The sequence below is a fragment of the Macrobrachium nipponense genome, chromosome 8, assembly GCF_015104395.2.
Source record: "Macrobrachium nipponense isolate FS-2020 chromosome 8, ASM1510439v2, whole genome shotgun sequence".
NCBI classification, from domain to species: domain Eukaryota; kingdom Metazoa; phylum Arthropoda; class Malacostraca; order Decapoda; family Palaemonidae; genus Macrobrachium; species Macrobrachium nipponense.
The window spans coordinates 70,630,390-70,643,198 of record NC_087203.1 but is presented as its reverse complement, the minus strand read 5'-3'; the positions used below and the strand labels follow the sequence as shown (position 1 = coordinate 70,643,198).

Here is a 12,809-nt window from a genome sequence, read left to right as displayed (position 1 = left end):
CTATTAAAGACAGGCTTACGCTTGCACTTTGTTCGAACGCCAGTGGGGATTGTTCACCGAGTGGGTAAATCTGTGTTTTGGCCCGACAGTGAAGAAATTCTTGGAAGAGAAGCGCCTCCCTCTGAAATGTCTGCTGTTGTTGGACAATGCCCCTGCTCACCCTCCTGGCCTCAAGGAAGATATCCTAGCGGAGTATTCTTTTATCAAGGTTCTTTATCTTCCGCCTAACACCACCCCTCTCCTCAAGCCCATGGACCAGCAAGTGATATCGAACTTCAAGAAACTGTATACGAAACATCTTTTCAAGAGAATTTTCGACATCACCGATACCACAAACCTCACCTTGCGTGAATTATGGAAGGAGCATTTCGATGTTGTGATATGCATCCGACTTATCGATCAAGCTTGGCAGGAGAGTTCGAGGCGAACCTTGAATTCTTCGTGGAGGAAACTCTGGCCTGATGCCGTATCCGCCCGAGACTTCGGGGGATTCGACGTGGGCGAAGCTGGTGCAGATTCAGAAATAGTTGATGATCCTGAAACTGTTTCGCAACCAGATCTTGACAAGATCGTTGCACTCAGCAAGTCCATGGGGCTGGTCGTCAACAAGGACAACATCAATGACGTTCTCGAGGAGCAACGAGAGGAGCTTACTACGGATGACCTGAAGGAGTTGGAGGCCATGCAACATAACTTCGTTCAAGAAGAGTTCTCTAGCAGCGGCGGACAACGACCCTATAATAACGGCAGAAATTAAGGATGCTCTAGCTGCTTTTCATAAAGGGCTATCATTTGTAGAAAAGAGACACCTCGAAAAGGCTTACACAGGTCGTATGCTTGCGCAGTTCGATGACATTTGCCCGAGTCGTTTCAGGAACATTGTGAAAAGTAGGCAGAAGCAATCTTCCTTGGATAGTTATTTTAAAGAGGCCTTAAACTACGAAAAAACAAAGTTGAAAGTGGTGAAGAAATTGAAATTTTGTATACGTAAAGTATAAAAAAGTAAAAAAAAATGTAAAAATCAAAAAAAGGAAAAAAAAAGAAATTTAATTTTAAGTTTTTTGTAAAGTAGGTGTTACGGTTTTGTGCCATTTGTTAATGTGTTTCGTAAAGTTTAGTCTGTTTCCTGGCATTTTTTAATGTTTTTCGTAAAGTTAAGTGTACGTACTAACAAGTTTTCTGCCGTTTGTCCTCCTCCTCTGTCGCCACTTTCGAAGATAGCCTCACTCGAAAGGTAAGGTTCCACATTTTACTACATACGTGTGTATGTACGTACAGTATTTCTTGTATACCATGTACACTAATACACTTTATTTACAGGTACTATGTAGTACATATTAGTAGTGCATATTAAGTTAGGTATTGAATGGTCCAAATATTCTGGCATGTCCAATTTTGCAGTTCTCTGGTATTTTAGCAATAATTTATCTTAGAAATAGCGCTAAAGGAACGTATTTCACTGAGCGACACGGCTGAGCCCAGAAATAGATTTTTCCTAAGTCAAAATCCCTTTATTGGTCAATTTAGCTGTATTATAAAATTTACTGGGGTGTTTTTGTAGGGCTTGGAACAAATTAGGCAATTTACATGTAAAATGCGGTTCGAGATATGAAAAGCTCAGGTTATGAAGGCCGCTTCAGAATGGATTAATTTCGTATATCGAGGTACCAAAGTATATAACTTTTATTGGAGATATCAACTGCATACTTCACAACTCCGAGAACTTAAATCTGTGGCGTTGTGATTCATGCACGAAACTCAACATGACCAAACAGGGTCAAATCCATACTGGTAATCATTTAGACTGTTAGCTAGTGTGACGTCATTCCCTTTCGTGAGCTAGCCAGTCTCTGGTGTGCAGTGGGTGGGGCTTAGTTACAAAGCTAGGTTGACCCTGCTATAGTAAAAATATTCAGTGAAGCACTCTCCCCCAAGAAGTAAAATAATAGGCTAGTGTTCATATCGATAATGTATGTAGCTGTAAATAGAGGTCTTGAAGTTTATTTCCTAAGTGAATATCAAAATTACTGACAATGTAAATTATATTCTTCACCTACATATAGCCACTTTGTTTTGCAGGTTAAAAACTAGTGATGACTCTGGTGAGGAAGATACTGTTAACAAGGAGACCAAAGAAATAGAAAAGCCACTGGTAAGTTTCACATCTTGAGTTATTGAGATATTCCCTTTTTGTAATTACCCCAGTTAGCTAAGTTGTAGGTCCTTAAGATTACAGTACAGTAATCTCTCCTCTGTACAGTCTTAGGCTTTCAAATCTATGGCACAAATTGCCTCTTGCATTTTGGAATTGATCACCCATGAACATTTGATTAATCATACGTGAATTGGAAGTGTTCAAAGCATTTTTCCTTAAGTGTAGTACACACTGTTGGATGTAATATACTTATAATATACTTACAGCAAATACCATATGGTAAAATATTATGTAAATAAGTACGTACAAGTTGGTAAATAAGAACAAAAGAAAATAAATTAAAATGAAAGTTTAATAAAGCACAGGCAAAAAAAAAAAAGATACAGGTAATTTGATAGACTTGAACAAGAAAGTTTATCACTGACGGTTTCAAAGTGAAGAGCTAGAATTTGCAGCTAAACACATTTACCGTACATGCCTTGAGGTGAAGGGATGTCAGGATTCCCATCTTCTTCATTTTGGAACATTTTTATATATATTACAATTATTCTAATTTTTATTTTTACTATGTTTTCTCAACTCAAAAGATAAATGCAGTCATTAACTTAGGTTATGTAAGTACATGCACGCTCATTTGCTGGCATTGGTGAAATTGCTACAGCTTGTTTTCCTTCATGTTGTTATGTTTATGATTTTTTTCTTTATATTTCATGCTATTCTCATTTATTTTTTAAGCTATTGCCATTTATATTTTTACTGTATTTTCTCACTTTTTATTTTTACAAACCAAAAGATAAACTCAGTTGTGTGTGTGTGTGTGTGTAGGGTACAATTGTACACTTACATCATTTTTGCTGCAGTTTGTTTTGGTTCTTTTTGATAAGCGTATGATTTTCATCACATATTTAAATTTTTACGCCCAAGTATGAATACAGGCAGGCTCTGACTTACGACGGGTTTGGCTTACGACGTTCCGAGGTTACAACGCTTTTCAATTATATTTATCAGACATTATTTCCAGGTTTATGACGCATGTTCCAAGGTTACAGCGCTTACAACACTGATCTGACAAGAAAATGCAAAATAATCAATGTTTGAAGGTTTTTTAATGAAAAATGCAATAAGAATGCAGTTTACATAGTTTGTAATGCACCCAAAGCATTAAAAGTAAGGTCTTCTTAGGATTTTTGACGATGTTCCGGCTTACAAGGCGTCTCAAGAATGGAACCCCCGTCATAACCCGAGGACTGCCTGTTATGATTTCTGTGATGTCTTATTGTTGATTTTGAGTAACTTTAAGCCAATAACTTCCAGGATCAGTATTTTGTTATTCAGATGAGATTTAAGTTTATCATTTTTTGCAAGTGATTAACTACTTTATTTCTACTTAGTAAGCAGGAAGTCTGTTAGTGATATAGAAGCAGTCATTGTCCATTTAGCCTAGCATAGCTGGTCTATACTAGACTGTTTTCCTGAGTAGCAATAGTATATTAGGCAGACTAGTGTGAAGAGCAACAGTTAGTTAAACATCACCTGGAAAAGGGATGTTTTTTCAATTAGTAGCTACATACAATGACACGTAAACATTGCATCCAGTTCTGCCAAGTAACATATTAATAACTTTACGTTCGTTACCACCTTTTCACAGTAGAATACGATCTTTGCCAAATAGCGAATATGTAATAGCAACTATGCATTCATTACCATCTTTACCTTTTACTGAATAGTAGTGTAATAAAACGTATGCATGTACAGTGGTCCCCCTGTATTCGCGGGGGATGCATACCAGACCCCCGTGAATAGTTAGAACCCACGAATAGTTGGAATCCCTATAAAAACACTAAAACAGCCTAGTATTTGGTTAGTTAAAAGTCAAGAAAAACCCACTAAAAATTGTTATACCTGGTTTTTTTAAATAGTTTTATCACAAAAAGTGCATTTTATGATGAAATTGATAAAAAAACCCAGGAATTTGTGGATATTTCTCATAGAAAAATACTGCGAATGTGCAAATTTTCTGTGAATAATGCGGGGAAACATTCCCGAGAGAAATCGGTGAATGTGTGAGCCCGCGAATCCGGAGAACGCGAATACGGGGGGTGAAACAAAAAAAACTAAAAATATTTAAAACTGAGTACTACAGTGTTCCCCCTGTATTCGCAGGGGATTGGTATCATACACCCACGCAAATTGCTCGAACCTGCAAATAGTAAGAACTACCCTCTAAAACTGCTTGGATCTGCCTATCTTGAAAGTTCAAATATCAAATGTATACTTAAAGTATCATCCTACATCAAATATACCATTGAATTGATATTATTAATATAATTTCAAAGTCATCTGAAACATTTTACCATTAGAGAGAGAGAGAGAGAGAGAGTGAGAGAGAGTGAGGAGAGAGAGAGAGAGAGAGAGAGAGAGAGAGAGAAGAGAGAGAGAGAGAGAGAGAGAGAGAGTAGCTCCTTATGATATCAAAAGATTGAAATGAACCATAAATATATATATCTTTTCCAGAGAAGAGAGAAAGAGGGCTGAACAAGTATCTATTTGTCTGTCTATGAATTCTTTTGCTGAAAGAGAGAGATAAAAGAAGGAATAAATAGAAACACCAAATGTATACCTTATGTAACATGCATCAAATTTACCTTAAATTACCATTATAATACTGCAATAATCTTAGAGATTGTATTGTATTAATATAATTTGAATTGTATTTGTATTAATATAATTTGAGAGAGAGAGAGAGAGAGAGAGTTATCCTTATAGTATTTAAAAGAGTGAAATGGAAAGATTATTGTATTTATAATATACTCAAATATGAATTTTATAATTACAGTTATAGTATTATTATTATATATATAGTATTATTGGAAAATATAAAAAACTTATTAAATACGTGTACCATAAAAGTTCCTCATTGGACGAGTGGTTTTCGCGCTCGCCTACCAATCCGGTGGTCCAAAGTTCGATTCTCGGCTCTGCCAACGTGGAATCAGAGGAATGTATTTCTGGTGATAGAAATTCATTTCTCGATATAATGTGGTTCGGATCCCACAATAAACTGTAGGTCCTGTTGCTAGGTAACCAATTGGTTCCTAGCCACGTAAAAATATCTAATCCTTTGGGAGAGCTGTTAATCAGCTCAGTGGTCTGGTTAAACTTTGTACCATAAAAGTGATCTCATCCCAGTAAAAGAGAGAGAAATTGTATAAAAACCATTAAATTTGGTGACCATTATATGGCATTGTTCTCCTCCCCTGTCCTAATATTTGACATTTTTGACAGCTTCCAGAGCTCGAGCTTCTTTGGAGTTGAGAGAAGGAAATGGATACAGAGAAAGACGAAGGGAAGAATTTTAATTTGAAATTAGTTATGTTATCGTTATTATTATTATTTTTTTCTTGGTCTATCACAGTCCTTTTCTTACTATGTGCGCCGTTTCTAGGATCACACTTCTGCATGAGTCCTGGAGCTACTTCAGCCTCTAGTTTTTCTAGATTCCTTTTCAGGGATCTTGGGATCATGCCTAGTGTTCCTATGATTATGGGTACAATTTCCACTGGCATATCCCATATCCTTCTTATTTCCATTTTCAGGTCTTGATACTTATCCATTTTTTCCTTTTGGTTCTCTTCAACTCTGTTGTCCCATGGTATTGCGACATCAATGAGTGATACTTTCTTCTTGATTTTGTCAATCAATGTCACGTCTGGTCTGTTTGCATGTATCACCCTATCTGTTCTGATACCCTAGTCCCAGAGGATCTTTGCCTGATCATTTTCTATCACTCCTTCAGGTTGGTGCTCGTACCACTTATTACTGCAAGGTAGCTGATGTTTCTTGCACAGGCTCCAGTGGAGGGCTTTTGCCACTGAATCATGCCTCTTTTTGTACTGGTTCTGGGCAAGTGCCGGGCATTCGCTTGCTATGTGGTTTATGGTTTCATTTTTCGTATTGCATTTCCTACATATGGGAGAGATGTTATTTCAGTCTATCGTTCTTTGAACCTATCTGGTTCTTAGGGCCTGATCTTGTGCTGCTGTTATCGTTCCTTCAGTTTCCTTCTTTAGCTCTCCCCTCTGTAGCCATTGCCATGTGTCATCGCTGGCTAGTTCTTTAGTCTGTCTCATGTATTGTCCGTGCATTGGTTTGTTGTGCCAGTTCTCTGTTTTGTCTGTCATTCTCCTGTCTCTGTATATTTCTGGGTCTTTGTCTACTTTTATTAGTCCTGGTATCATGTCGAAGGCTTTCTTATAGTCTATCCATGCCATGCTTAGGTTGGTTTTCCTTCTCCTACTGTTCTTCATTACCATTTTGTCTATCAGGAGCTGGTCTTTTGTGCCCCTACACTTCCTTCTGCAGCCTTTCTGTTGGTGGGGGGTGTGTTTGTCTCCTCTAGTAATGTATAGCCTTTCACTAATGATACCTGTTAGTAACTTCCACATTATTGGTAGGCAGGTGATAGGCCTTTAGTTACTGGCTATATTTCCCTTACTCTTGTACTAAGGATGTTCTTCCTGTAGTCATCCATTTGGGTGCATGGTGATTTGAGATACAATGCTGGAGTTGTTCTGCTATTCGTGGGTGTAGGGCCTTGAAGTTTTTGAGCCAGTATCCATGGAATTATTATTATTATTATTATTTTATTTATTATTTATTTTATTACTTATTATTACTTATTATTACTTATTGTATTTATTTTTATTACACGTTTATTTATTTATCTATTATTATTATTATTATTATTATTATTATTATTATTATTATTATTATATTATATTACAATTGAAAAATAAACAGTAAAAACATATTACATACTAGTAACATAAAAATGCTTTTATCTCTGAGAGAGAGAGAGAGAGAGAGAGAGAGAGAGAGAGAGAGAGAGAGAGAGAGAGAGAGAGAGAGAGAGAGAGAGGAGAGGCGCGAGAGAGAGAGAGAGAGAGAGAAGAGAGAGAGAGAGAGAAATTACATGAACACTTAATGGCAACAACAAAACAGCTCCTCCCCCTCCTGTCACATTACTTGATATATTTGTCAGTTTTAATACCTTGTGTTAGAGAAAGAAGAGCAGGATTTCCTTTATTCTTACATAATTATTTTAATTTATAAGCTAAAATCCTATTAATTTGCTACAGTATTTTCTTTAATGAATTGATGATATTGCTGTTTACATTAACATCAATATTTGAAATAGTAAATCTTTTATTTATCATGCAAAAGACATACATCTCTGTCAGAGAGAGAGAGAGAGAATTATTTTAATTAAGTGATATTTAATTTTATTAAATATTACTTAATACAGTACGTATTAATCATTATTAATATTTGAAAATTAGTCAATCATTTTTTTATCGTAAAAATGTATTTTGTCATGAAAATAATGTCCAAATACACTAATTAGTGATGATTTTCATCGGAAAACCCGCGAATAGGCAAATCCCCCGCAAATAATGTGTAAATATGGTCCAGAGAGAAATCCGCGAATACGGGGGCGCCCACTGTATTTTAGTTTCATCACAAAAAGTGCATTTTGTCATGAAAATTTCTCTAAAAAATACTGCAAACAGGCAAATTTTCTGTGAATAATGGGTACATATGGTGCGTAGGAAAATCCATGAAATAGGCAGGTCCACGAATCATGAGTCCACGAATAGAGTATTATGTAATAGTAACTTTGCATTCACTACCATATTCACCGGGTAGCGTAATGCCTGAGTCACACAGTGGCGATTAAAGACCACGATTGTCATAACATCAAAAAATGTGCACATTATGACACCACTACGGTGCAATTACAAGCAAGATGCCATCAATTGGCATGATACGTAACTGAGCTGGCGAATTTGACGATGTCCACCAAGTGGTGGCGGATGTGAAATGCTGCTTAGCACCTACGCAGTTGAGTAATGACAACGGTCAAAAGTCGCCATGTCATGCCAGAAGACATTACAGTAGACCCCAGTATTCTCAGGGGATGGGTACCTGACCCCCGTGAGTAACTAAAATCCAAGAATACTTAAAACCTTCAAAAAATGCTTAGAACTGCCTTTTTTTATAGTTAAAAACCCCAAAAATCCTCGAAAAATGCTTATACCTGAGGATTTTAATACAGGATGTCCCCAGTTATCAGCCGGGATTCTGATCTCAGCAGGGTGCTGATAAGCAAAAACCACTATTAACCAAAACTTGGTGGTTTATGGCGCTTATGGCACGATATCCAGTTAATGGTGCGGTTAACTGGTTAATGACACTGATAACCAGCTAATAGCATCTCCTTTTAGGCATGTTACGGCACCATAACTCTTATTATTGGCACCTTATGGCAGCGATAACCGAAACTGCTTGTTATGGCACAATAAATCAGCGATTTTAAGCCAGATTGCTATTAATTGACTCTCCAATACTGGGGGACTGCCTGTAGTTTTGTAACAAAAAATGCATTTGTGTCATGAAAATATGAAAATACAGTAATTTGTGAATTATTTCTCAGTGAAAAATATGGTAAATAGGCAAATTTTCATGAGTAATGGGTATATGTACAATGGAGAATCTAAACAGTATGTACTAAAGTTTGTGGAGACTTCAAATTAGAATGATTTTACACTTCATTTAGTACATATAGTAAATAATTATCTTAATGTAATGGTAAATTTATTACACTACTTTAGCACTGTGACCTACTTCTGATTTCATCATCAGCATCATCACTAATTTTTCCAATTTATTTTATTTTCAGCCACCAGTAGAAGTAAAGCCAGGCGAACACAGACTACAGTACACATATTCCATTTGGTTTAGCAGACGAGCACCTGGTAAACAAGCTACAACACAAAGTTACGACCAGAATCTAAAATTGTTAGGCAGGTGAGATTGGGAATCTGATGTCTCGCTATACTGTAGATATGATATGGTTGTTTTTATATACTATGCAACTTGCCAAGTAATTACATAGCTATAGTTTCACTATCCGTCGGCAGCTAGAATTTTGAAAATTTGCAGTAGTGCTATACTATTTTGTTTGGCTGGGCAACCACCCCGCCCACTACTGGGGTAGAGAGGAACCAACCAAGCAAAGCGAATCAGTTGTTCCTGCTGACTGATGACCATAACAGTGGTTGGTAGCAGCAGCATTTTGCATCTGTTAGAATCTACTCATTCAATGTCTCAGGCATTTACTGAAGTACTTTTACCTTTGGTAACCATTTTGGCATTGATTAGTTATTATCAGGAATCCATTACGTATTATGATTTTGACTTGGTTTTGTCTCAATTTAGACTTTGAAGAATCGTATGAATAAGCTTGAAAGAGAAAAAGAGGAAAGTAGCTTATAGGGCTAGCCGTAGGAAGTCCTTAGCTAGTCGGGTATATGTTGTCTATTTCTCATTCTCCTTGTGTACACCTGTTCCCTTGTCTCAAGTTGTACAACCTGATCCTAACCCTGGCTCTCTTGCACCCAAACCTGATCCCGTTTCCAGCCTCGAATTGCTAGTAGATAAATTTTCTATGATGGTGCAGGCCATGGAACAATTGGGAGCTTCAGTCAAAGTTCTCATGGACAATGTAGGTAAAGGTAATGGAGGGGCAAGTGCTAGTGCAGTGGTGGAGGTGGCTGCTTGTGCCCCACTGATTCTGCTAGGCAAAGGTCCCTGGCATACTCCCCTAAACTTTGGAGGACTCATACTGGTAGCCCAAGGAAGGTCAGTGGACTCTGCCCATAGGTAGTCACCTCCTCGGTCGATCCTGTTGTTGTATTCCAGGTCTTGACAGAGCACTGCTTGAAAGGCATCTCTAAGGAAGTGTCTTGTCGTTCCTTGAGCATGTCTAGCTCGGAGGAATCGATGCCCAGGTGCCAATGGCGCTTTGCAGATGAATCTCGTCCTTTGAAACGACGAGCGAGGATGGATTCGCACTTTCCTGTTCCTCTTTTAGTTTCTGGGACAGTCCCGAGAGATTCTCCCAGGACGTTCATTATGTGGAAGGACAGTCTGCACCAGAAAAGCCGCCTTCATCCAGGAGACATTCTTCCTCCTGTAGAAAATCTTCTTTAAAGCAATCTAGTGTCACACCAGTGGGTGTTCCTACACCAAGGACAGCCTCTGAGTGTCCGTTGGTGCTGGGTACTCCTCCTGCTCCTTGCTCGTCAGCCGTACATTCGGTTTCCGAGTCCTTAGAGGCTCTTGTAATGTGTTTGTGTGTACATCATGCACATGAGTGTCTGTCAGTACCTGTGCATTTGTTGGCTTCTAGTCTCTGGAGACCTCAAGGCATCAAACGGCACCAGAGTGCCCAACGGTGCATATGCTTGCTCGAGATCAAGTGTTTCATGCACACCCATTGGCAACAGAGTGCCCATCGGCTCCAGAGCACGCTCTTCCTCCAGAGCTCCTTTTGATGCCTGAGTGCCCATCGGTGCCACAGCTCCCATCTGCACATCATTTCTCTTCAGATAGTCTTTCCTTTGCACATCAGTTGCCTGTACGTACTTGCAACTCCTGCAGTGCCTCCACAACCTTCAGGACTTCAAACTTCCTCATCCGTTGACCCTTCAATGGTGGGCATCCAGCAGAAGGTTGAAATAGTATTTTGGGTTTGTTTTAAAAAACCCCAGCGCCTGCTCGGCCTGTCTTCTGTCTCTTCAGAGGGAGAAGCAGAAGAAGTAGAAAAAGAAACTCCTCCTACAGTGTATTCTTCTTTACTTTGCTATTTGTTAGCAAATTTCTCTAGTTTCTTTTTGCCAGCCGCTCCAACTTCCCCAGCTTTTACCTGCCAAATGGATAATCAGGTAGAGGGGGACTAAACTTCTGTTGTTGGTACTTTCCTTGTCAGCCAAGAAGGCCTCGAAAGAGATGGACGTGTGGCTTTCAGAGAAGAGAGAGCAAGGGAAAGTCAACTTTCGTTTCTCTCCTTCAAAACTGTCTACTAGGAGGCATTGTTCGTATGCGACGGGGAAGCTCATGCCCTGGGAGTTTCTGCCTCCTCCCAGGGGGATACTTCTCTGGTCTTAGTGACTCCTCCAGAAGTCTGCTTTCAACTCAGTCAAAGTTATGTTTTCGACTTCAGAGCTGGATCATCTTCTGAAAAACACTGTATATTTGAGGTAATGAGCTTCCTTGACTGGTCTGTAGGAGTGTCAGCTCATAAAATTAAGGAGTGTACCTCCAATTTGGATGATGCTGTATCTGACTTGTTAGTTATTTCTTGCCTTGATAAAGGCATTACAGATGGTTCTCTAGAATTAGGCTCCCTATTCACCTTAGGCATCCTCAGGAAGAAGGAGCTTTGGTGCTCCTTTACAACCAAAGGAGTGACCCGCTCTCAGAAATCTGCTCTTCTTTTCTTGCCACTTGATAATAAACACCGGTTTCCTCAGACCACAGTTCTTCAGATTTCTTCTGACCTTCGGAAGAAATCCACTCAAGATCTTTTTGGCGCTGAATGGCCTTCTTGGCCCCAGTGCCTGGGTTGTAGCCCTAAATATCATACATCCATCAAGATCTTCTGGCTCAGTCAGTGAAGCTTCTTAGGGAAACGACTGCCTCCAATGCTCGTGCTTCATCATCTTCCACTCTGTATCAGTCCTTTCGTGGCAGATCTAAGCCAAGAAGTTCCCCCAGAGCTTTAGGAAATGTCCGCTTTACTCCCCGAGCAATCAGGAAGTCATCATCATCATAAGTTGCAATTAAAAACTGAGAAGTAATTCCTTCCTACTCCAGTAAGAGCAAGGCTCCTTCATTTTTGGCGGAGTTTGGAAGTGAGAGGGGCAGAACCATGGGTTGTGAAGGTTCTCAAAGAAGGGTACACCATCCCTTTCATTTGAAACACTCTTAGCCAGTTCTGCCAACTCGGAGAAATTCTCAGCTCATGCCTGAGAAGTAACATCTCTATTAGAAAAGAGGGCTAGAGAAGTATGTAGTAGAGGACCCCTACTCCAGGGAGTTTTACAACCAACTGTTCGTTGTCCCCAAAGCCTTGGGGGGCTCGAGACCAGTTTTGGACATGAGCACCTTGAACTTATTTCTGTCGAAGACCAAGTTCAAAATGGAAATGAATCACTCAGTATTGTCTTAAATCCATCAAGGAGACTGAATGATCTCAATCAATATGGATGACGCATACTTCTATATTCTCATTCACAAAGACTTGAGAAAATTCCTGAGATTCGTTTTCCAGAAGAAAATTTACCAATTCACAGTTCTGTGCTTCAGTCTGTCCACAGCTCCCCAGGTGTTTACCCATGTTTTGGATCCTGTTGCAAAGTGGCTACACCTAGTAGGCACATGAAGATTTCTTTCTACCTCGACAACTGGGTTGTTCGCTCTCGGACGAAGTTGAAATGTATGAAGGACCTGCATGAAACCCTTGCTTTAGCCCAAGATCTGGGCCTTCTAATAAATTTAAGAAAATCTCAATGAGTTCCTTGTCAAGAGACAGCGTATTTGGGGATGAGGATCAACTCTAGCTTTTGGGGTTTTTCCCTCCCCCAAAGGATTGACTCATACCTTCAGAAGATAGAAATTTCTCTCTTCAGTCTTGCTTGGTGATGGATTGGATGAACTTTCTCGGGACTCTCATCCATAGAACAATTTGTAACTCTGGGCTTGTTGAACATGCAAAATCTGCCATTTTTCCTCAGAATCAACTTAAATCGGA

At 39.1% G+C, this 12,809-nt stretch overlaps 1 protein-coding gene across 6 annotated transcripts in view; it reads left to right on the top strand.

Annotated features, from left to right (window-relative positions):
- LOC135222830 (eukaryotic translation initiation factor 4E type 2-like) overlaps positions 1–12,809 on the top strand; it is a 252,034-nt gene that overhangs the window by 83,196 nt on the left and 156,029 nt on the right. For all 6 annotated transcript variants that reach the window (XR_010316362.1, XM_064261155.1, XM_064261158.1 and 3 more), the window contains exons 2-3: positions 2,080–2,152; positions 8,895–9,022. Coding sequence is in view for 5 of the 6 variants with exons in the window: in XM_064261155.1 (XP_064117225.1) it covers positions 2,080–2,152; positions 8,895–9,022 (201 nt within the window). In the remaining variant the exon portion in view is untranslated. The remainder of the gene's footprint in view (positions 1–2,079; positions 2,153–8,894; positions 9,023–12,809) is intronic.